This window comes from Zootoca vivipara, chromosome 5 (genome assembly GCF_963506605.1).
Source record: "Zootoca vivipara chromosome 5, rZooViv1.1, whole genome shotgun sequence".
In the NCBI taxonomy this organism is placed as follows: domain Eukaryota; kingdom Metazoa; phylum Chordata; class Lepidosauria; order Squamata; family Lacertidae; genus Zootoca; species Zootoca vivipara.
In genome coordinates this window covers 57,495,624-57,520,306 of record NC_083280.1, presented here as the reverse complement: position 1 = coordinate 57,520,306, position 24,683 = coordinate 57,495,624, and the positions used below count along the sequence as shown (strand labels likewise).

Genomic DNA, 24,683 nt, shown 5'->3' with positions numbered 1-24,683 from the left:
CCCCGGCAGGATCCTGCACACTTGCTAATTCATGCTAAGCCATAGTGTTACACGTGAATGAGATCAGAGGACATTCAAAGCAGTGTATTTCCTTTGTCAAGTAAATGCCTGAAATGTGGTATTATTTAAAATTTTGCTTCACTGAAGAGTCTTTGGGCCTGTGTAGATAATGATCTCCCCCCCCCACTTCTTCTACACATGGTGAAATCACACACACACACACACACAGAGAGAGAGAGAGAGAGAGAGAGAGAGAGAGAGAGAGAGAGAGAGAGAGAGAGAGATACCAGGATGATTTAGTTCATTGCTTTCCCATTTTCTTTTGGTTAAAACCTACCATGAATTGACAGGATGCCATTATTTCAACATTCCATGTTAAATTACTGAAACAACCATGTGCAATTAAAGGACAGACAGTGCCCATTTGCTATTTATTAATAATTCAGGGACATTTTAGAGCTCTTTAATTGTTTTTTAGGAGAAGAAAAAGTCGTGAGTTTAGCATTAAGTATTGGTGTGTCCAGATCTTGCAAGCATTCTCAGCAGATTCCATTAAAATACAATGTCTTGGGGTCAAATAAAGCCACAACTTTGATTGATTACAAATGCAGAGGTTTGGCATAGGCATTGGGTTTAACCAGACCCCCAGCCTGCCTGCTGGAAGTATTTCTGGTAGGATCAACACAGAAACACATACATCAAATAGGACATACACATACATCAAATAGTGACATACATCAAATAGGAACATCCTCACGGGATCACCGTGGAGGGGTTTCTGAACAGAAGCAACTCCTTCCGGATCCCTTTAATGGGATACCCTTTCCTTCAGAGGGGCAGGCAGATGCTACAACCTCCCCTCTGACTAAGACTAAGGCTTACTCAATGCCTAAACTACCAAAAGTTTAGATTATTGCTATGAGGTAGGCAAAATCACCAGGCGAGAGCCAATTAGCCTGGTGCAAAAATTCCTACCTGGTCCCAAATATGGCGTCCAACCATCTCCATAGCAAGGTCAAGCGCATAACAAGCCTAATGCAAGGGAGGAAGGGAAATCCTACTTTGGAATGTCCTACCCCCAAGCCTGCCTGCAAGAGGTGTCCCTCACTGGATCCAGTCGGGGGAGGCAGCACTGGCCTGCAACGCTACTGCACCAACTATTGGTAAGAGGACTCCTGGCACCTTTTCCTATTATACAGGATAGAAAAGCATTGCTATGTCTATGAAAACTGAGAAAAGAGCTCTTTCTAAATACTAGTAAAAATAATTTTAAAGAGCTAGAGAATACCCAACAGGCTGTGTAGACTTGGCACTTCTCTGGTAGTCTTTTAATTCCTGCCAGGCAACATCCCTTTTTGGAACAGAGTGGAGGAAAATAGCACAGTAGGAAACTGAATGCAGGCAGTGTGTTTTTAATGGCAATGTCAGCCATTTATCATAATTCACTTATCGCTGGTACTGGATGTTATGTTTAACGCAACCAATTTAAACACAAGCTAATCTAGTTTGGTTTCTTATCTACAATTTCCTCTAACATTGGCAATAATGACAAAGTATGCTACAACTTCTGCTCTTTTTTCCATTAATGCAACACTACCATGACCTATGGGTTTTTTTTAATCTCTCTCTCTCTCTCTCTCTCTCTCTCTCTCTCTCTCTCTCTCTCTCTCTCTTGTATATGGTTTCCTTTTTTCCTTGATTCAGCACTGAATTAACATCAAGTCCTAAACAATAAATTGTGAAACCCAGACCCTTTGCTGTCGAGCTAATTGTTATTAATGAGGTAGCAATCTAAAAGGAAACTGAACAGAAGATGAGCCAGAGGCAAATGCAAAATGATTATAGCAACTCTCCTTGACTGCCTAGTTTCCTACAGGAAAAGTAGTTGAGTACAATTCCCGCAGAGCTTTGCATGGCAGATAACTCCTGAATACAGTTAGAATACTTGTCAAGGTTGATAAATTGGTTTAGTATTGCTTCACCTTTGCAATGGGAAACGAGGCTCACAATAGACCTCTTGACAAGAAATAACTTTTCCGACTGTACATTTGTCAAAGTGGAAGCAACTCCTAATAATGTTTTGCTTGGCAGTTTTGTGACTGTGGAGATATTAAGCCGTGGCAGTATGTCCTGCACAAGGCTGTTAATAAAAGCTGTTACTTCTTCCTGGAAGTATTTCTGAAAATTGTCCAGCTGTTGGTTCTGTCAATACTTTCTGATCGGAATCTTGCATTCTGCATTGTAAATCTGTCCTTTGGAATATTTCTTATAAAGCTCACAGCTTGAGAAGACAAGCCTCAGTGGTGCAGGCCAGATTCACCCTTTTTTTGACGTAAGGTAAATCTCTTGCTGATTGTAGTACTCCTAAGCCAATATGGATTCATAGCCGCTTAAATAAAGCCAATGGTTGCCAACTTCGTTGGGCCCAGGGGTACATTCAGATTTCTGAAAACAGCCACTGCAAGATACGACCTAACACAAAATGGTTGCCACAAGGAGTGGCTTGGTTTAGTTTTAGAATGATCCCTGCTGTGGTACAGGCAAGATGATGGTGTTGGTGTGTCTGTTCTGTGTCTGCACTGTGCTCCCCCACCCATAAACTTGAGAACAATTCCTTCTGCAGAATAGGCCACAGATACATAAGGATAAAGATCTTTGCACAGTACTCCTCCCACCCATCCTATCAGCCTGAAAAGAGCCCCAACTGTGAGAGAGGCAGCAGAAACATTATGTCTCTGCCTCTACACTGTGCTCCACCCACCCACCCCACCTCAATCAACTTGAGAACAATTCTGACTGGAGCAGAAAGATGGTGGTGGGGATGGTGATGATAAGAAGTATGTCTGTCTCTGCGCTGTGCTCCCCCACCATCAAGTTGGGAACAATTCTTGCTGTGGAGAAGGAAGCAAGAACAAGAAAGGCTGGCATCTTACTCCCTGCGCTTTAAAACAAAGTCCCTTGAGGGTCAAACAGCTGTCCTCCCCACAAAAATAAATCTTCAAAAAAGTAACAGCACTCGCTCCTTGCCGCAGTCTTTTCCACACATACAAATTGTGAAGCTGAAGCTTAGCCTTCCCTCATCCTATGCACCTGGAGCGGAAGTGGTGGGCTCTTCCAACTCAAAAAAATTGCTGCGTGCAGGAAGGTGGTTCTGGTTTAATACATTTTAATCTGGTTGCATTGGCCATCTCAGAGGCCACCCAGGAAGGCCTTTGTGGGTGCAGGGTTGGCAACCTCTGTGTTAAGCTATTAATGCCACACATCAGTTCAGTTATTTGTGAAAATGACAGGTAATTAGGCTTGTAAGAATTGGTACAAGCATTGAACATGAACTATAGATGGGAAAGCTTTGGTGTCTCATTGTGTTCTATTTTATTGATGCTCTAGGGATTAAAACAATAAACAAGAGAGAGAGTAAAAATAGATTGGGAGGATGAGTGCAGAGCCGTCATTCATCATTCAGTTTTTTATGCAATCTTTGTTCATAATTCTGGTATTTGATAAACATTCCTGAGAAAATTTAATTATTCAGATGTTACAGATATGGCACAGAAGTGAGTTCCCTGTGTACAGCCAAATCTCTAATGCAGCTCACAAAAATGTTCACATGATTGATCGTGTCAGGGGTCATAATTTGATCATGATGAAGAAAAATCTAAATTCCCAGCTTGTTCACATCTTTAGGATCCTGCCTGGCGGGTGGAACAGGAAATGATCTGAAGTTGGGAAATGGCAGAGGCAGGGAAAGGGTCAAGTACCTCTTTCACTATCACTAGCAATTTCTCCATTAGACCACATGTTTTGTATGTAAAAGATCCCAGTTCAACCCCTGGGATTTCTAGGTAAGGCTGGAAAAGCAGGTAAACTGTTGAGCTAGATGGGCCAATTTTCTGACTCCCTGTTAGGCAGCTTTCCACTGGAAAGAAGGGCTATGGGACTAGAGTGGTTTATATAAAACCTGTTGGAATCATCAGAGGTATTGAGTTTATAAGGATCCATTTCATGAAGTTAACTCTAGATCGATTCTGTAGGTGTTCTGTGTTACACCTTTTAGAAATATTCTTTTCTGCATGGATAGGTACTCTGCTAAAATGACGTAACAACAGTTGCGGTTAAATCCATCCTAGGTTTTGTATCTTTTCGAAATTCCCAATGTATTTGGCACAAATAAAACTTTTCCATCATAACTGCTGCTACTTTGTTTTTTAAATAAATTAGTACAGTTCTGAAATATTATCTACTTATTTTTAAGAAATAAGCACTTTAAGGTCACCTCATTTTAACTACTGATGGAATGGGGTTTTGTTATGGTTTTAATTCCGAAGCAAGGGTCCGTGTATGCCAGAACAACAACCTTCTGTTAATTCCCCCTAAAAAGCCAGAATGACTGGACACATAAATCATGCAAAAGTCTGTGAGATCCAAGGCAGGCACTCCCTCCATCATCCATGAAAGAGTGGTGTGCTGAAAAATTCCCCCATGTTTTTTTCAACCATTCTTGTTCGAATAATGAGAAAATAAATTGCATTAAAAATTACCAAAGGGGAGAAACCCCCCCCCCAAAAAGCCAGTAGCCCCTTTCATAAAGAGCAAAACTTCTTTATGAAATTGGGAGACAGATTTTAGCACAGTACTTCCATGAAGTGCCTATGTTGCCCTCATAACAAATAGCATTCTTGCATGAATAAAGAGTTAACAATGTACAAATTTACTCTGACAATGAATCCCACTCAAAAAAACAGAGAGGCATGAATCCTGGAACTGCAGAGAAAAGTGCAGTTATAACATTATAGCAATGTTCTGAAAGGGCACCCAAACATGTTTTCCTTGTGAGATTTACTGGTGAATATTTTGGCGGTCACCAGAAGCTCGGCTTTGCCCTCGCCGGTCCTGGAAGGATCCTTTTAAAAAGTCCCATATGCTCAGAGAATTTGCGCCTGTTCATTGGGGGAGATAGGAAGCCCAGAGCACTTATTTTTTAGATGTCCCTTTTATGATGAGGCACGTAGTGAGACCATTGATCCCCTGCTGGTGAGACTCGCCGACCTCCCGGAAAAGCAATTCGATCTCCTCCTGTTAGGTAAAGATCAAAAGACAACCCGGATGGTCGCCAAATTCTGTGTACAGATCTGTAGGCACAGATCATCCCCCGATCCAAACTAGTTCGTCAAGAAAACCCCCAAACTCGGTCCCTCAGGAGATTCTGGGTCGTGTCTCTGCGGTAGCTTATCTCAAAGTTTTTAGTGTCTATACGCTTATCGCATTTATACATTTTAAATTTACTGTTGTTCAATGTTTTAAATGTTTGTGCTCCTTTTGGGATTGTACCCCCAAGTGTGTTTTATATGCTGGTCTCCAACCATAATAAATTATCTATCTGTCTGATGGTAACTGAAGCAATACACAGTTTGCGGAAGTCCTGTTTGGAACGTATTCATCTTCATTATTTGTTGGGGTTTTTTTTTAATGCTACACAATCGGCAAGGGGTCCAATGACTGCCAACAAACAGGCTGCCAACATGTATGGCTGAGCATCTGTGCGCTTGTCCTGGCTGCTGTTTTTGTAAAGAGTTGCCAGGATTCCGATGGAGCAGCAACAGCTCTTTGTGTAGGGAAAGCTAGCTCTGATGGGCTTTGTCACGGCTGGGTGCCAGTTTCAAATCAGCCAATAATTGGAAAAAATCCCGTAAATCCCCCGTATTTCAGTGCCTGCCAGGGAGGCTCCTTCTGCGCATGTCTGGACATGCAGAACCGATTTCGGGTGCTCTGCCCATGTCTGGGTAACGGAAATCGGGCAGAGCGGCACCGGAAGTCGCTTCTGAGCATGTCTGGGCACCAGAAATAAGGCAGCGCCGGCACCGGAAGTTGCTTCTACGCATGTCTGGAAGTGACTTCCGGTGCCGGCACTGCTGATCCCCGATTTTTCTAACCGGGATTTGGAAGGTATGCCCCATCCGTAGGGCTGGAAACCCTTTATCAGACAGAACATGGAGACTGGCTTTTGTATTCCTGACGCTTCCCTCAGTGTAGTAATTCATAGGTGAGGGGGAGCAGCATTAGTAGATATAACAGATGGGTCTTGTTCTTGACTTTCCCCCTTCTATTAGCCTATTTTGCAAAAGTCACTTTGTTTTTCCAGAGACTCAGTATACATACCTGATCCTATACCGTTCAGATGGGCTCTGGATTCTTCCTCTGTGCTCAGCATGTGAGCATAATTTTGCCAAAAAGCTGCCTTCTGCCTGAAGCCCATATCATCCTGCCAATGTCTTAAATTTCTACTACTTAAGTCTTGCTTAGATGCTGAATATAGGGTTTTGTTAAGGGTCGAAAGCAGTGTGGGTGTGCCTTGCCCAGTAGCAGATATCTGTTTCTTCCTGCCTTACAAGAGTAATGTAATAAACTCTCTATCCTTCCCCCTTATGTTCAATATGGGCATATGGAGCTCCTTTATTACCTCATTTCCCTTTTGTTATACTGCTGCAGAAATGTGCACTATATAAAAGGAGTCCTTAAAACTTAATTAATATGTATGGTTCCATTTTTTAAAAATGCTCCTTAAGCTACAATTTTAGTGCATCTCAGATGCTTTAGTTGAAATAAAGTCACCCCATCCTACTTCATGGAATAATTCATTCATATACTTTCGGCTTCAGATTTCACATGCGCATCTCCTGTTTATTGTGAGGTTATTTATTTCAAAACAAAATGTTTTGAGTGGATCTGTGCTTTCTTTGGTAACTAGTGAATATGGCACTGATGTCAGCTGAGGAAGTCAGTGTCAAGGACAGGAAAGGCCAGAATTTGAATGGCTCTGTTGCTTCAAAATAGGAAACAGCTTGAGTTCTTTTAAGGTGGAGAGAATTTGCATTAGTTAGCAGTGACACTTTGTGGTCGCCAGTATAGGCTAAGGACCTATTGCCCCATTGATGGTCACATGAAACTTTTATAAGCAGGAGTGAGCGAATCTGCATGCAGATGGGTGGTCATAAATGTTTAATGTTCATTGTGGAAACGCTCACTGATTCTTATATTTTTTTCTGATACAGCGATTACCAACAATATTTCCATTGTTCATTTGGTTTCTATTTCACATACCTATCAAACCAGTATTTGCACACTGGAATACTTTTATGTCAAGAGTGGCCTTTGTCATCCTAAACACCTATTTGGATGAAAATCAATGAATTTACATTTGATGCTTTAAATTATATGCACACACATACTGCTATAAAAAGTTTCACTTTTTGAGATAACCTGATTTTAAAATGAAATTGTACGAAAAACTATCATTGTGGCTTTTGAGGCAATTTTTATACTGCTTAATAAATAAAGTATGAATATATAAAAACGATAAAGTCTATATTGAAAGTGTCTTAAGATGGAATAATTCCTGTCTAACATCAGCTTCGATGTCAAAGAGTGAACTATGGGACCCACGCTTATTACCGTGGGCTCCATACTGGGCCCAGAACCTAGCAAATCATCACAGGAATTAAGATTCTTGTAGTTCACCCAAGATCATCCACTAACTCCACATAAATGAACTTGCAGTCCTGCTCATGTCTTCCAACTACCTGAGCTCTTCCATGTGTTGAGAACTCCATGTGTTGAGAACTGTTTTCTCTCTCTCCATATTTCTGACTCTCGCCAACCAAAAGCATGGCCAAGTTACTTTCCATCTTGTAGAGAAATGCTATTTTGTCCAGTACTTCCTACTATGCTTTGGTTATGAAATCTTTTTTGACATTTGTTACTATCCCATGCCTATTTATTCGGAAATAAATTTCAGTTTGTTTACTTGGAACTTCTTTCTAAATAAGTGCATATAATTACAGGCTTTGCCTTCAAGCAAGAAACCGTGCCTCATTTGAATGTGCACTACCTCTTCCATACTCCATCTTAAAACTTACCTAATGCAGAAATGAGTTTTTATTTATATATATATTTATTTAAGCAGGGGTTAGAGGGCCATCTGACATGGATGCTTTAGCTGAGATTCCTGCATTAAACTTTCTGATTTAGCAGCATGAGAATTCTCCTCACTATCTTATTTGCCTGTTTAAGACTGCATCCTGTTCTTAATAATATATGATTGATGGAAAACTGTGACAGACAGCAGAGCCAGACCAGAGTCACCCTGAAATTCCACCAGAGTGCTGGAGCCTCTCCCTGATGGGCTATGGAGTCAGCTAGACACAGAGGGGACAGGAACAGCACTTTTGGGGGGGGGGGAAATAAAAGGAGCAGTTTCTGAGTTGGAGAGAGTTAGATAGGGCTGGATTTAAGATGAGAGATGGGGCTGGATTTGAGAAGAGGGATAGGATAGGATTTGATTTGAGATGTTAGACAGGTTTACAGTTGGGAGATAGGGAGAAATGGTTCTGACTCTGGTCTGGCTCTGCCGTCCATTGCAAAAAAACCCCCACAAAACATTTAGGGAACAAAGCCCAGTCATTATCGAGCTGGCTGGCTACCTACACAGCCGTAGCGTGGAATTGTTGCCTGAATGCAGAGAGAAAGTGAATGGGTTCCAGAGTATAGAGAAATAAGACAGTTTGCCTTTTATTTGCCAGATGGTTGTGATCTACACCTAATATAATCACAGGGAATCACAATGTGCACTTTGGCATCCTGCACAATGTCTGTGGCATGATGTCCTTGCAAACATCCCAATGCAGCTGGCATTGAGCTGAATGACTCTCAAAAGTTTTTATCTCACTCACAATTAACAAAGTGACAAGCTTCCAGTGGGACTACGGAGAATATTTGCAGAAACAAAAAGATAAAGAGTTACAAGACATATTAACATCACAAGAAGTGTGTACTAAAATACTTGGGGTGCTTTTCAAATATCAAATATATAGGCATAGGAGCCACAATCAGCTGCCGAACCAGTCCAAGCATTTGGATTGGACTCTCCCTTCCTCTTAGGGTGCTGATGCCACTTTCTCTATAGACTCCCACTCCCCTTCATTCTGCCTCTCTCCCACTGAATCTAATTTTTCATTCCCTCCATGCTCCATAACATCCCACACTGTAAAACCTACCCTGGGGTTTGTGGGACTTGAAAATATTGTAGCAAGGGGTAGATATCAATGAGCTGTTTTGGACTGGGAGTATTTAAGGAAGCTCTGGCATTCATTATGTTTAATCTGTTTATGTTTATTATAATAATGGCTATCATTATAATGAGTGCTGTTTGAGAAATATTAGCATTAGCTGCCGTAACTATGTGTGCACTATACCAGCCTCTGGCACAGTGACATTTGATTCCCTTCTGTTCATTTCTTGGGACACATTACGATGGTGCTGTAGAATTTGCTAGGAGTGTTGTGTTACAGAACATCTTGTCTCTGAATTCATACCCATAATTCTTCGATAATAGCAATTTTTTTTCTTCTGTCTCCCTTGTTCCTACCCCTTCTTCCCCCCCAGCTACCCATTTCCTATGATGTTTAGTAGCTGCAGCAAGAAAGACCTGGAAAGCAGCTTGGAGAAAGGAGTAGGGATGTGCCTATTCAACCTGCCTGAAGTTAAGGAATCTTTCGGTGGTCCAAAGTGTGGGAATGGCTATGTAGAAGAAGGAGAGGAGTGTGACTGTGGGGAACCTGAGGTAGGACTGTCTGTCATGACTGTTTTGAAGGGAGACTCGAAATTTCAATTTAGAATATCAAGTCATATCAGTCCTTAGGCGCCACTATTCTTGGTATTCCTTGAATGCTTGTCTAAATACAAAAGCCATGCAGTGTTTTCGAAAAGTCTGCAGGCTGGTATTCTGGTACTCTTCCTCAACCAAGAAGAGCCTGCTATATGTTGTGCCCAGCATGCCCAGTGAAAAGGCTTGGAAAGGGAGAGACCTTATGCAAACATCCCTTCTTCCTTTTCCATGGCTGCCGGAAAAAAGGAAAGTCACTGCGCCTCTGACTTCATTCTGCCAGGGAAGACACCTACCCTTCCTTCATTTAGATGTCGGCATTAAAAGTTGATACTGTATTTCTCCTCCAGATTATCATAACTAAATATACCAGAGAATTATGGATTTGTCGTCTCCTGCAAGCATAGAGTTATATGCATAATAGACTGAAAGACATTGAAATAGCAAGAAATTGCATAGCTTTCCCATACAGTTTATTGAATTGATCAAGCCATAAGGATTTCATGACAGCTCACTCATTCTGCTGGGTAGCAAAGCATAAGAAGTAGGTTTATCTGCTTGTTTAAAGTCAATAGAGTATCTGTAGCTTTCACATTCATTCTAGCCCAGTTATCTTTCACGTTTTCACTCCTCAGTGTTACTGATACCTTTTAAAGTAAAAACCGCTTAATATTGCCATGAAGCAGTTTGAACTGTGGCATCTTCCTTTGTTTTGTTAAATTCCTTGGAAAATGGTGGCTCAGTTGTGATTGGTTTTAGTCCCAGTCTTCCACTGGTGGTACCAGCATATCCAGTACATTAGTGAATTTTGCAATAGCTATGTAATTTAAATTGGATCAGCACATCAACACCACTTTAATCTTTGAGTGCATCATGTTGTTCTGTGTGTAACTCTACATGAAGCTGGCGTACAAAGCTGTTTTTATTAGCCAGTGCAGAGGTTGAGGACTTTTCTTCTATGAGGGGTTGTGACCCATGGGGAAAAGTCAGGAGCTAAAAACAATGTTGGACAGAGTCAGAGCCCAAAGGTGAAGAGAACCTGAATACATTTAATCTGTCACCTGCAACAGAATTCTGCAATGCAAATTTTATGCGAGGAAGATTTTACATGACCCTGGTACTCAAAACCTTGACTGGAGTACAGGCTAGGTTCTTTTCTAACTCAAGTATTTTGGGGTGTGATTTATTTATTTTTAAAAGGCAAATTTTCCAAAATACTTACAAAGTAATGTCCCCTCTGCATGTGCCCCAATAAATATATTGGGCATGTTGTTGATATACATACAAGGTTAGGCAAGGCTTGTGAAGGCTGGCCTACTCAGAAAGAAGTCCCATAGAGTTCAATAGGGTTTTCTCTCAGGTTCTGTGTATAGGATCAGTGCCTAAATGCACAAACCTACTTTAGGCATAAGTCCTACCCAGTTAATGGGGTTTTTACTTCCTAGTAAATGGGATTAGCATTGCCACCACTCAATCTCCAGTGGTGATTTTTGTGGGGGTGGGCAGGCCTGGGTCCTTAACAAGGGCCAGTTTCACCAACCCCTACCCCAAATCTATTGAAATGAAATAATATTCAAACACTCTAGCTAACACTTTTTTGGGGGGTCTGGGTAATCTGTAAGCTACCCATATTTAAGAAAGATTAACCCTGATTCACCTTATTGATTCCAGGGTATGAGAGAAAGAAACCAGTTGACTGTTGGTGAACTTTAAGTGTTAAAATCACTTTTCTACAAGAACAATGAGAGCTTTTGCATTCATATCTTCCTTGTAAGCTCCTTAGAAAGATTCTGCAGTTGCTTCTGAAGGTCTTTTTTGACAGGTTGCATTATACATTTTAGTTTGAGGTATGCTCATTGAATAGGATCTTTTGAGGGTGAGATAAGCTAATTTTCCTGCATCTACTTAAATGAGAGATGAGGCAAATTCTACCAACACCACCAGAATCTAACCAGAACCACAGTTTGCAACGGAAGTAGAAGCACTTTCTGACTGGATCAAAGATATATCTTTCCAGTGCAAAGCAGGGCAAGTGTTCCTTACCTACCCCTCCATCTCACATACAGATTTTCTTTTCGCATCTCCCTCATGTACTTGCTTTCACCTGGCCTTGAAATTAAAGGACGCCTGCTTCTGGGGAGAAAAGCGATGACAAACCTAGAGAGCACCTTAAAAAGCAGAGACATCACCTTGCTGACAAAGGTCTGTATAGTTAAAGATATGGTTTTCCCAGTAGTGATGTATGGAAGTGAGAGCTGGACCATAAAGAAGACTGATTGCCGAAGAATTGATGCTTTTGAATGATGGTGCTGGAGGAGAGTCCCATAGACTGCAAGAAGATCAAACCTATCCATTCTGAAGGAAATCAGCCCTGAGTGCTCACTGGAAGGACAGATTGTGAAGCTGAGGCGCCAATACTTTGGCCACCTCATGAGAAGAGAAGACTCCCTGGAAAAGACCCTGATGTTGGGAAACATGGAGGGCACTAGGAGAAGGGGACGACAGAGGATGAGATGGATGGACAGTGTTCTCAAAGCTACGAGAACTGACCAAACTGCGGGAGGCAGTGGAAGACAGGAGTGCCTGGCATGCTATGGTCCATGGGGTCACGAAGAGTCGGACACGACTAAACAACAAAATACCCTCTACCTTGAGCCAGCCAAGGGACTGTGGCAGATTTATTTATGTAGTACGTTTCTATCCCACTGTTCCCCATGACAGAACACAAGAAAGGACACATGTGATTCCTAGTTAGTCTCCCATCCAGGCACAAACCTGCTCCACTTCAGCAAGGTTCTTTACTTTGTGCCTTCAGGTTATGTTCTGGGATATCGATTCCCATCAGCCTGACAGTTGAGATGCAGGCATGGTGGTGGCGGTGGAGGTTTTAAATGGGTCTTTTTAATATTTCTTGTAAAACCCTTGGAGATTTTATTACAGTCCAGAAGTATATATATTTCGTTAAATTAAATAAAAATAAAATACTTCAGAGTTTCGGTGGAGCAGAATAGGTTTTGTTCTACTTTCTGCCAAATCTCACTAGATTGAAATTTGAATTTAATGTGAATCGATTACCATTCTCTGTGACCTTGAAATGTAAGTTTTCCATTTATCTTTTATCAAGGCTAAACTGACCCATTCTATTTGACCAAGGACTACAAATAAGGACTTAGTAAGACAAAATCCAAGGAAATGAAATTATGCCCCCCAAGGGTTACATATAGAAAGGGAAAAAAGCTACAAGCAAACCTCGTTTTGTTACGTTTCACTTTATTGCACTTTGCAGATATTGCTGCTTATGAGAATGTGGGTGCAGCTGCAGGGGAAGGAAACCCGTCACTCTCACCCCACTTTTGGCCACGGGAGTGAAGATGGCCAGGGCTGGTGCCGGGTTTCCCCACTCCCATGCCTGCAACCAGGGGGGCTTGGCTTAATAGAACACACTATAGTGTAAACATATAGTGTATATATAGTGTAAATATATAGTGTAAACCTCATCTGTCTCCTGAGAAATCTCTATGTGGGACAAGAAGCTACAGTTAGAACTGGATATGGAACAACTGATTGGTTCAAAATTGGGAAAGGAGTACGACAAGGTTGTATATTGTCTCCCTGCTTATTTAACTTATATGCAGAATTCATCATGCGAAAGGCTGGACTAGATGAATCCCAAGACGGAATTAAGATTGCCGGAAGAAATATCAACAACCTCAGATATGCAGATGACACAACCTTGATGGCAGAAAGTGAGGAGGAATTAAAGAACCTTTTAATGAGGGTGAAAGAGGAGAGCGCAAAATATGGTCTGAAGCTCAACATCAAAAAAACCAAGATCATGGCCACTGGTCCCATCACCTCCTGGCAAATAGAAGGGGAAGAAATGGAGGCAGTGAGAGATTTTACTTTCTTGGGCTCCTTGATCACTGCAGATGGTGACAGCAGTCACGAAATTAAAAGACGTCTGCTTCTTGGGAGAAAAGCAATGACAAACCTAGACAGCATCTTAAAAAGCAGAGACATCACCTTGCCGACAAAGGTCCGTATAGTTAAAGCTATGGTTTTCCCAGTAGTGATGTATGGAAGTGAGAGCTGGACCATAAAGAAGGCTGATCGCCGAAGAATTGATGCTTTTGAATTGTGGTGCTGGAGGAGACTCTTGAGAGTCCCATGGACTGCAAGAAGATCAAACCTATCCATTCTTAAGGAAATCAGCCCTGAGTGCTCCCTGGAAGGACAGATCGTGAAGCTGAGGCTCCAATACTTTGGCCACCTCATGAGAAGAGAAGAATCCTTGGAAAAGACCTTGATGCTGGGAAAGATGGAGGGCACAAGGAGAAGGGGACGACAGAGGACAAGATGGTTGGACAGTGTTCTCGAAGCTACGAACATGAGTTTGACCAAACTGCGGGAGGCAGTGCAAGACAGGAGTGCCTGGCGTGCTATGGTCCATGGGGTCACGAAGAGTCGGACACGACTAAACGACTAAACAACAACAAATAGTGTAAACATAACTTTTGTACGCACTGGTAAACCCCAAAAAATGTGTGACTCACTTTATTGCAATATTCGCTTTATAGCGGTGGTCTGGAATCGAACCCGTAATATCTCCAAGGTATGCCTGTATATTTGGCTCAGAAGTTCCATGTGGGAATGGATCTATCCTTTGTATATGAAACTCAAAGCAACTTGGCACTGTATAAGTAAAATTTATAAATAATGATAAAGATTAAGGCTGGGGATAACTAAATAGGCAGCACTTCTAAGGGACATGTGAAGGTTACAGTGAATATAACAAACTCAAGTGTGTGATACTCTGGTGAGAAAGGCTAATCTGCTTTCAAGTTGCATTAACAGAAGTATCATTTCCTAGACTCATGAAACAATAGTACTGCTCTGCTCAGCTCAGTTAAGAGATTAGATCTCATTTAAGTACTGTGCCACTTCTGATCAGCACAAGATAAATTGGAAATAATTCAGAGCAGAATGGTAATGCTAATAAAGTTCTAGAAGAAAATCACAGAAATTCTTAATGAGAAAGCTAGGTGTCAGGGGAAAATGTTCTAGTATTCTCCATGAAACCTAGTTTTCTGAATTAAGGACTTTTTTATGTGGAAGAAAATTCAGCAGTTGTTCGTTCCCCTGCCTATAGTCTGAAGTGCAACAGTCTAGACCAGGCATCCCCAAACTTCGGCCCTCCAGATGTTTTGGACTACAATTCCCATCTTCCCCGACCACTGGTCCTGTTAGTGAGGGATCATGGGAGTTGTAGGCCAAAACATCTGGAGGGCTGCAGTTTGGGGATGCCTGGTCTAGACATATGCTTAGAACTAGGCCAGACAGAATCTGAATGTGGTGTATTTAGTTCAGAGAAAAGAAAAAGGGCAAAGAACAATTGTGTGATGGTTCGTGGACACTGAACAAAGAAATGAAGCTTTAAAATGACACACCCTAGGTTAAACAGCAAGCGAGTCGTCCTAAACTTCTAAAAGCAGTTATAGGTGAGATCATGGGGCTAGAGAAAGGTGACAGAAACTTTGCCTCAGCTCACACTGCCTTAAAGCCCAGTGTGGCCACTCATGGAAGCACATGTGGTTCCTGGCAGGCTTGAAAGCCAATGGGAATTGTGCTGAGGTAGGAACCTAGGAAGCTGCCTTATACTGAATCAGACCATTGGTCCACCCCTGACTGGCTGACGGGCTTCCAGGGTTTCAGGCAGGAGTCTGTCCCAACCCTTCCTGAAGATGTTGAAAATTGAACCTGGATTTTCTGCACAAGTTAAGGGTTGGTCTGGATGGCTCTGCAACTTGGTCCTTCCTTGGTTGCAAGGATGTTTTACAATATTGAATGCTTTTCCAGAATGAGGAGACAGAATACTATCTATATTCCAAAACATTTCAGGAAGTGGGGAAAGAAAGAATTGGAGTTGTATAGCTCCTCGGAATATAGTTCAGCGCCGAAGCAGTATGTTCTTTAGCCTAAATGCAGAGAATCGGGTGATCATGTGGATTCCAGTTGATCTCTGTACATATTCCTGCCTATTGTAATTCTTAGGTTTTATTGGCTTCTTTTTTAGGAATGTACAAATGAATGCTGTAATGCTACTACTTGCACTTTAAAACCAGGAGCAGTATGTGCCCATGGGCTTTGCTGTGAAGACTGCAAGGTGAATTTTCCTGCTTCCTAATTCATGTGGGGTGGGCAGGCCTCCATAACAATCTTCATGTCATATGAAACATGCATTGCTATCTGAGCTATTATGCATTGTCAGTGGAATACTTGGTACTCAAGGGGTTCATTGGCCTATAACTGCACCACTGAAAACGTATCCAATGCTGCTGCTTCCTTAAAAAAAAAAACAATGAAGCACTTCTTCTCTTAAAGAAAATGCACATTTTTTATGCATAAATTGACAGTATTAAAAAGCAGCCTTAAAAGTTTATGTCCACTTAAATAATTCCACCACTGCAGAGTCAGCTGAAGTTTTAACTTGTGTGCTTCTGTGTGTGCATAGTGTCGGAGCCTTGTGCTTGCTTTTTAGTAAGGAATGAAGGAGGCCCTTTAAAAGTATGCTGTAAACCACTGTGCAGTATATCAAAGAGATGCATATAAATGCTGTGGTGCCTTTATGCTGTGCTTAATGGCCACTTGGTGCAGAGTCTGGGAGGGGAAGCATTAGTTCATAGCATAAATTTCACTGTGCAGTAACTTTTATTGATTGGAATTACAGCCAAATCTTTTCCTCCTGCAGCTGAAGCCAGCAGGGGTCTTATGCAGGGACTCCAGTAATTCCTGTGACCTTCCTGAATTCTGCACTGGAGGCGGCCCTCTCTGCCCAGCCAATGTTTACTTACATGACGGGCACCCCTGCTACAGGGTAGATGGGTATTGCTATAATGGCATGTGCCAGACACATGAGCAGCAATGCATCACACTCTGGGGACTAGGTGAGTTCAAATTCCTGTTCACTATTTCTTTCTCTAGGTATTTATTCACAGAAACAAATTGCTTGTGATATTTGGAGGAGGCAGAGACTTTGAAGCAACATGTGATTCTGGGTCTGTAAATTCTGCATTTCCCATCTTTGACAGTTCATTTCTGCGGGATAGATGTTGCATGCCGAATCCCAATAGATCAGGGTATGGGAAACCTCAGGGCTCTCTGTATGGCCCTTGGGACATACCTCACTGAACTGTAATAATCCCCTTTGCTTGCCTGAATGAAGGATGGGAGTGTCTGTGTAGCTTTGCATGGTTGGAATGTGATCTACTGTACAAAAGCAAGCGTCACATTTGTTTCTCCCCACAATTTTGCCTTTGGCCAAGCCCATGTGGGCCCCAGAATGGTACCCACAAGGGAATGAGGCTCTTGGGGTGAAAATGCTTCCCAACCTCTACAGTAGAGGGTCATTTTCCCTCTTGCATCCCTACAGTTGAAGGTGAGCTAAAAGAATGGAGAGAAGATATGTGATATCAGTCTATTAACCTCTTCATATAATTGGGTGGTCTAATGGTTTGTAGAAACTAATCATTTCCCCAGTTCAGCCCCTAACTAGCCTCGGGTTCTCCAAAGTATCAGTTGCACATCGTTAGCACCAGTCCCACAAATTATTTTGGGAATGTGCTGCTGGAGAAATGCTGGGATTGTAGCCATACTCCCCAGGTTTGAATTCTGTTGTTGTTGTTTAGTCGTTTAGTCATGTCCGACTCTTCGTGACCCCATGGACCATAGCACGTCAGGCACTCCTGTCTTCCACTGCCTCCTGCAGTTTGGTCAAACTCATGTTGGTAGCTTCAAGAACACTGTCCAGCCATCTCGTCCTCTGCCGTCCCCTTCTCCTTGTGCCCTCCATCTTTCCCAACATCAGGATCTTTTCCAAGGATTCTTCTCTTCTCATGAGGTGGCCAAAGTACTGGAGCCTCAGCTTCAGGATCTGTCCTTCCAGTGAGCATTCAGGGCTGATTTCCTTCAGAATGGATAAGTTTGATCTTCTTGCAGTCCATGGGACTCTCAAGAGTCTCCTCCAGCACCATAATTCAAAAGTATCAATTCTTCGGCGATCAGCCTTCTTTATGGTCCAGCTCTCACTTCCATACATCACTACTGGGAAAACCATATCTTTAACTATACGGACCTTTGTCGGCAAGGTGATGTCTCTGCTTTTTAAGATGTTGTCTAGGTTTGTCATTGCTTTTCTCCCAAGAAGCAGGTGTCTTTTAATTTCGTGACTGCTGTCACCATCTGCAGTGATCAAGGAGCCTAGGAAAGTAAAATCTCTCACTGCCTCCATTTCTTCCCCTTCTATTTGCCAGGAGGTGATGGGACCAGTGGCCATGATCTTGGTTTTTTTGATGTTGAGCTTCAGACCATATTTTGCGCTCTCCTCTTTCACCCTCATTAAAAGGTTCTTTAATTCCTCCTCACTTTCTGCCATCAAGGTTGTGTCATCTGCATATCTGAGGTTGTTGATATTTCTTCCGGCAATCTTAATTCCGGCTTGGGATTCATCTAGTCCAGCCTTTCGCATGATGAATTCTGCATATAAATTAAATAAGCAGGGAGACAATATACAACCTTGTCGTACTCCTTTCCCAATTTTGAACCAATCAGTTGTTCCATATCCAGTTCTAACTGTAGCTTCTTGTCCCACATAGAGATTTCTCAGGAGACAGATGAGGTGATCAGGCACTCCCATTTCTTTAAGAACTTGCCATAGTTTGCTGTGGTCGACACAGTCAAAGGCTTTTGCATAGTCAATGAAGCAGAAGTAGACGTTTTTCTGGAACTCTCTAGCTTTCTCCATAATCCAGCGCATGTTTGCTATTTGGTCTCTGGTTCCTCTGCCCTTTCGAAATCCAGCTTGCACTTCTGGGAGTTCTCGGTCCACATACTGCCTAAGCCTGCCTTGTAGAATTTTAAGCATGACCTTGCTAGCGTGTGAAATGAGCGCAATTGTGCGGTAGTTGGAGCATTCTTTGGCACTGCCCTTCTTTGGAATTGGGACGTAGACTGATCTTCTCCAATCCTCTGGCCATTGCTGAGTTTTCCAAACTTGCTGGCATATTGGGTGTAGCACCTTAACAGCATCATCTTTTAAAATTTTAAATAGTTCAGCTGGAATATCATCACTTCCACTGGCTTTGTTATTAGCAGTGCTTTCTAAGGCCCATTTGACTTCACTCTCCAAGATGTCTGGCTCAATTGTTCATGGATCAATGCCTTGTCGTGGCGAAGGGGCTTGAATAACTCAGAGAAGCTATGAGCTATGCCATGCAGGGCCACCCAAGATGGACAGGTCATAGTGGAGAGTTTTGACTAAACGTGATCCACCTGGAGAAGGAACTGGCAAGCCACTCCAGTATCCCTGCCAAGAAAACTCCATGGACAAAGACAACAGTTGTTCCATATCCAGTTCTAAATACAGCATAAGGTTTTATAGTCTTCTTCCAAAGGTACGATAATTAGCTTTCTTTGAAGCTATGACTGCTGGGCACATTTGAATCCTTTTAGAAATAGAGCTTGCCTTGCCCTGCCTCAGTTTACTTAACTGTAAAACGCAAATACTTGCCTACCTCTCAGAAGTAATTACTGTAATGTTTACCGTACTTTAGCACTTAGAGATTTCTGGGATGAAAGCCACTATGCAAGTGCATAGCATTAACTACACAAACATAACTCATCGCTGTTGCCGGATTAAGAAAAAATTGTGGCACCGATTATATTTCCATCAGTAATGCAAATTGACTTGGACAGTCGTCTGGTTTCAGCTGACATTACATCATAGTCAAGGATGGAGGGGCATTGTGTTTGAAAACACACTTGTATATCCACTTACTCAATACTTAATTTGCTATTGAGATTTCTCCCTGTCCACCCTATTCCTAACTTTTCAGTCGGACACGACTAAACGACTAAACAACAACAACATGTATTTATTTATTTATTTATTTATTTATTTTTCTTGTTTATTATGCATTTTAATTATGGGTGTCTTACTGTTTCAATGAACTTCTTTTAGTGTGTATTTTAATTATGGGTGAGCTATATTTTTTATAATTTGGTTTTACTAGTTGTTTTGCAGTTGGCTTTCACATGTTTGTGAACCCCCTTAGTCCGTCTTCTCAGAATACTAAAGAAATTCCTTTAGTAGTTAGTTAGTTAGTTAGTTAGTTAGTTAGTTAAAAGATTGGTAGGCTGCCGTTCAGGAGGCACTGCCTTCCCATGGTGGTTCGCTTAGTATGTTGTGTTACTTTCCCCCCACTTCTAATACTTGTGCCCGCCCTAATATTTGTGTGCATGTTACAGTTCCAATGCCATCTTTGTAGCCCATGTTTGATCTCTCTTCAAAGGGAGTTCTTGGGGAGTATAGCATCATAATGTGTGCTTTAGACTACATATGAATGGATAATTTGAAAACATGATTCCATCATATGTCTGATTAATTAAGGCAATTGATAAAAAACACTTCTGGACACAGTTGCTACCTAGACGTCAAGTATCTTTTCACTGGGCCCAGCACAGAAGACCAAGAGTTTAGCTCCTTAGTCCAGAGGTTTTCAACCTTTTTGAGTCCATGGCTCCCTTGACCAATTACATTCTTTCTGTGGCACCCCTATGGGCTCGGGAGCCTAGTTATGTCACCCCTTGCCTGCAGAGTTGCCAGCCTCTCACCCTTTTTTGAAACCCTCCCTTGGGAAGTGTTCCCTGAACCTCCTCTCCCCCTCCTTAGGAGTCCACTGGGCATCCTCTGCTGCCACCCCTGGTCTCTGAGCTGCTGCACCAAAGAGAAGTGCCTCCTCACACTGCCCCACAGGGGCCTGGGAAGAAGATGCCTCCAGCCTTAGTGGCCCAACAGAGATTGGCCAAAGGTGAAGGTGAGGCCAGCACCTTATCTTGGGAGGCAGCAGTGGCAGCAGTGGGTGCTGCCGGGCCTGCATGACAGAAAGACTCCCTTTCAGCACTGGGCACTCAGCTCCCAGGCAAGCTTTGCACACAGCAAGCAGAATAAATGCCAGTGCAGAGCCTGCCTCCCTGCCCAGCCCCCCACTTGTCCGTCCATCCCCAACAGCAAGGGCTGGCGGGGTGGCTGGGCTCCCTCACCCACTTGCTTGCTTACTCCAAAGACACCTCAGCTCCTGGCAACCAGCAATCCCAGGCCAGCGCCAGAGGCAGCATTCGCATGTGGAGCTTGTAGCCAGGGCTGCTGCAACAGCAGCTGTGCAAGCCTTTGGGAGGCAGAGATGTGAGAGGGCATTGGAAGAGGGAGGGAAGGAAAGAGGGACAGGAGCCAGTGTTGCCCATGGCACCCCTGACCATCATTCAAGGCACCTCAGGGTGCCTCAGCACACTGGTTGAAAACCACTTTCATAGGCCACCTTGTCATTGTGAATCAACTTAGATACCAGAAAATTGCAATCTTAGTTCTCCACCCAAGATTTTGAAGGTACATGAGCCCGACCCCTCCACACCAAAGTACAAGCAGGAGCAAAAAATGGAGTACCAAGGTTAGATCCCAACAAGACATCATATAGGGCACAGAATACTGATCTACCTGTTATGAAGAATTGCGTATTACTGAAATGATGTTTAGAAAACTTGTCTTCAAGATAAGGCTATGTTCTGTGTTATACAGGAGAATTCGGTCCTTTTTAAATATTGCAGTATGTGCCTTCTTTTAATTAAAATTGAAACTTTTAAATACTTCATTTTTGTAAAGTCACATTGCTAAAGATGTCACCCTATTGATAGTGATATGATTGAAAGTTATGTAGAGAGTAATGCATTTAGATATTATCTGCAGCTTTTATTGGCATTTCAGGAGGCACTTAGATATGCAAATAAATCTTTTGGCAGAGAAAAGTTATTGATTGTCTGAGAGAAAGGAAACATTAACCTTTAAGAAACAGGGACTTTCTAGGCTGCCAAACAATTTCATCTTTCTTTGAAGTGCTTTGTGTGTGAATGAGTGTGCACATACTTTAAAAAGATAGTATCAGTTGTGATTATGAAGAAATGCCAGTGATATTCAGATTGATATAAATGATAGTGTTAACTGTCAGATAATGGATGTTTTAAGAGGGTGGCGCTTGGGAAGTATTCTTCGGCCCTGTGGGACTTTCAACATGGGGCAACTTTCCACGCGGTCATTGTTCTTCTGCAGGTTCTGCCTGAGAAAGCAGGAAATGTATATAAAAGCAGTGGGTTATTGGCATCCTTCCCAATCACTTTCTGTTTGCTAACAAACAATTAAAAATAAATATTTCAATCAATTTGATTTCATTCTGCTGTTTTCTCTTCCCCCTCCTCCACTGCCCCCATTTGCATTACAGTGGTACCTCGGTTTACGAACACCTCGGGTTACGAACTTTCGGTTTATGAACGATCGAAACCCGGAAGTAAGTAACCCGAGGTTTCCGAGGCCACGGAAGCGCTCCGGTCTTACCTCACGGGTAGAAAAGGTCTCCCAGCAGCAGCAGCAACAGCGGCTGCGGAGGAGGAGGCAGGTGGAGACTCCCGAGCCGCTTCATGGTGGAGACCCCTGCTGCAGCTCCCGCAGCCCCTGCATGACACAGCCTCTCCCCTGCTTGGCAAGCGGCGAGAGGCTTGTTGAGTTGTTTCATTGCGCCGCGGCGGCAGCCGCGGCTCTCCGTCCCTCTCGCTCCGCGGTGCCGGCGGACAACCTTCCTCCTTCTCAGAGCAGCCGCCGCCACCACCAGGTGCCAGGAGTGGCCGGGGTGGCTCGCGGGGTGGCTCGTCGTCGGCTGCTTCTCTTGGCCCTGTGCCGACGTCTCTCTCCACCCCGCGGGGCGCAACGGTGAAGGTCCAGCTTCACTTCTCTCGACTCCTCCGCGAGGCCAGGACTTCGCAGTCGCGCTCCTGCGACATCTCTCCACCTTCTCAGTCGCGTTCCTGGACGGCGCGACCTCCAGGAGCGCAACGGCGAAGGTGGAGAGACGTCGCAGGAGCGCGACTGCGAAGGCCCGGCTTCACTTCTCTCAACCCCTCTCAACCCCTCCGCGATGCCGGGACTTCGCCGTCGCGCTCCTGCGACGTCTCTCCACCTTCTCCGTCGCGTTCCTGGACGGCGCGACCTCCAGGAGCGCGACGGCGAAGGTGGAGAGACGTCGCAGGAGCGCGACTGCGAAGGCCCAGCTTCGCTTCTCTCAACCCCTCCGCGATGCCGGGACTTCGCCGTCGCGCTCCTGCGACGTCTCTCCACCTTCTCCGTCGCGTTCCTGGACGGCGCGACCTCCAGGAGCGCGACGGCGAAGGTGGAGAGACGTCGCAGGAGCGCGACTGCAAAGGCCCGGCTTCGCTTCTCTCAACCCCTCCGCGATGCCGGGACTTCGCCGTCGCGCTCCTGCGACGTCTCTCCACCTTCTCCGTCGCGTTCCTGGACGGCGCAACCTCCAGGAGCGCGACGGCGAAGGTGGAGAGACGTCGCAGGAGCGCGACTGCAAAGGCCCGGCTTCGCTTCTCTCAACCCCTCTGCGAGGCCGGAACTTCGCAGTCGCGCTCCTGCGACGTCTCTCCACCTTCGCGCCGTCCAGGAACGCGATGGAGAAGGTGGAGAGACGTCGCAGGAGCGTGACGGCGAAGGCCCAGCCTCGCGGAGGAGTCGAGAGAAGCCGGACCTTCACCGTTGCGCCCCTGCGGGGTGGAGAGAAACGTCGGCACAGGGTCAAGAGAAGCAGCCGACGACGAGCCACACCGCGAGCCACCGCGAGCCACCCCGGCCACTCCTGGCACCTGGTGGTGGCGGCGGCTGCTCTGAGAAGGAGGAAGGTCGCCCACCGGCACCGCGGAGCGAGAGGGACGGAGAGCCGCGGCAGCCGCCGCGGCGCAATGAAACAACTCAACAAGCCTCTCGCCGCTTGCCAAGCAGGGGAGAGGCTGTGTCATGCAGGGGCTGCGGGAGCTGCAGCAGGGGTCTCCACCATGAAGCGGCTCGGGAGTCTCCACCTGCCTCCTCCTCCGCAGCCGCCGCTGTTGCTGCTGCTGCTGGGAGACCTTTTCTACCCGTGAGGTAAGACTGGAGCGCTTCCGAAGGGAAACCCCCCCCCCTCCGGTTTTCAGCCTCCTTAAATGAGCACAGCGCAGCGTTTCCCATTGTCAGGAACGGATTAATCCACTTTCCATGACTTTCAATGGGAAAGTTTGCTTCGGTTTATGAACACTTCGGTTTATGAACAGACTTCCGGAACCAATTGTGTTCGTAAACCGAGGTTCCACTGTACTTTAATTCTTAGTATGCAAACATTTAGGAGAGCTTAATAAAGGGTCATTCCACTTTCCCTCTCCCTCAGTTCAGTTGTAGGGCTGCAAATTTCATCCAGTTCTGCAGAAGATTTAAAAAAATCAGAGACTTTCCTTTTTAGGAAAAAATAAAGATTTCCTTCATGAAGATCCCTGGATGAGTTTGCCTATAATTTTGCAGGATTAATCTGCTCCAGAAGGGGCTTCTTTGTAAATTTCATCTACTTCAGCCATCCTAGAGGCTACTAGCTAATGGTTTAGATGCTAGAAGCAAGTGAGGCCATGTGAGAACTGTCTTTTTCTTCTGTAACTAAACAAATTTGTACTTCTGGAGCAGAGGGGACATATCCAAGTTGGTGCCATCTCCAGTATGTTTTTAACCTGGCATGATTTGAAACAGGTGATTTAATTCCTGTAGAGAGGAAAAAGCAAAAGCTTTAGGCTAGAAAGCTTGACAGGACCTTAATTACTAGGGCGCCAAACTCTGATTGTCAATAGCAAAGTAAGATAAACTCTGCTCACCCAGCCCAACGAGTTTAATATCGACTGCAAATCTTTCACAAATCATTTTGTCTTTGCCTCTTCAAGTAACAAAATAAAGAGAGACAAGGCTTTCTACTTCAGTTTATCTCCTGGAATTATGATAAATGGGCTCCCTCAAGAAACACAGCATCATGGTTTGCTTTCTTAAGTGCCTTTAGAAGCTTTTGCTGTTTGTTTTTCTTTTAACTCCCCTAGTTCCATCTGTTCTCTTTACTCTTACATGCATATA

General features: G+C 43.9%; 1 protein-coding gene across 4 annotated transcripts in view; it reads left to right on the top strand.

The window, feature by feature from the left end:
- The window catches only part of ADAM12 (ADAM metallopeptidase domain 12), a 183,539-nt gene that overhangs the window by 124,049 nt on the left and 34,807 nt on the right, over positions 1-24,683 (top strand). For all 4 annotated transcript variants that reach the window (XM_035137598.1, XM_035137596.1, XM_035137597.2 and 1 more), the window contains exons 12-14: positions 9,439-9,616; positions 15,732-15,821; positions 16,407-16,602. In XM_035137598.1, the coding sequence (XP_034993489.1) occupies positions 9,439-9,616; positions 15,732-15,821; positions 16,407-16,602 (464 nt within the window). The remainder of the gene's footprint in view (positions 1-9,438; positions 9,617-15,731; positions 15,822-16,406; positions 16,603-24,683) is intronic.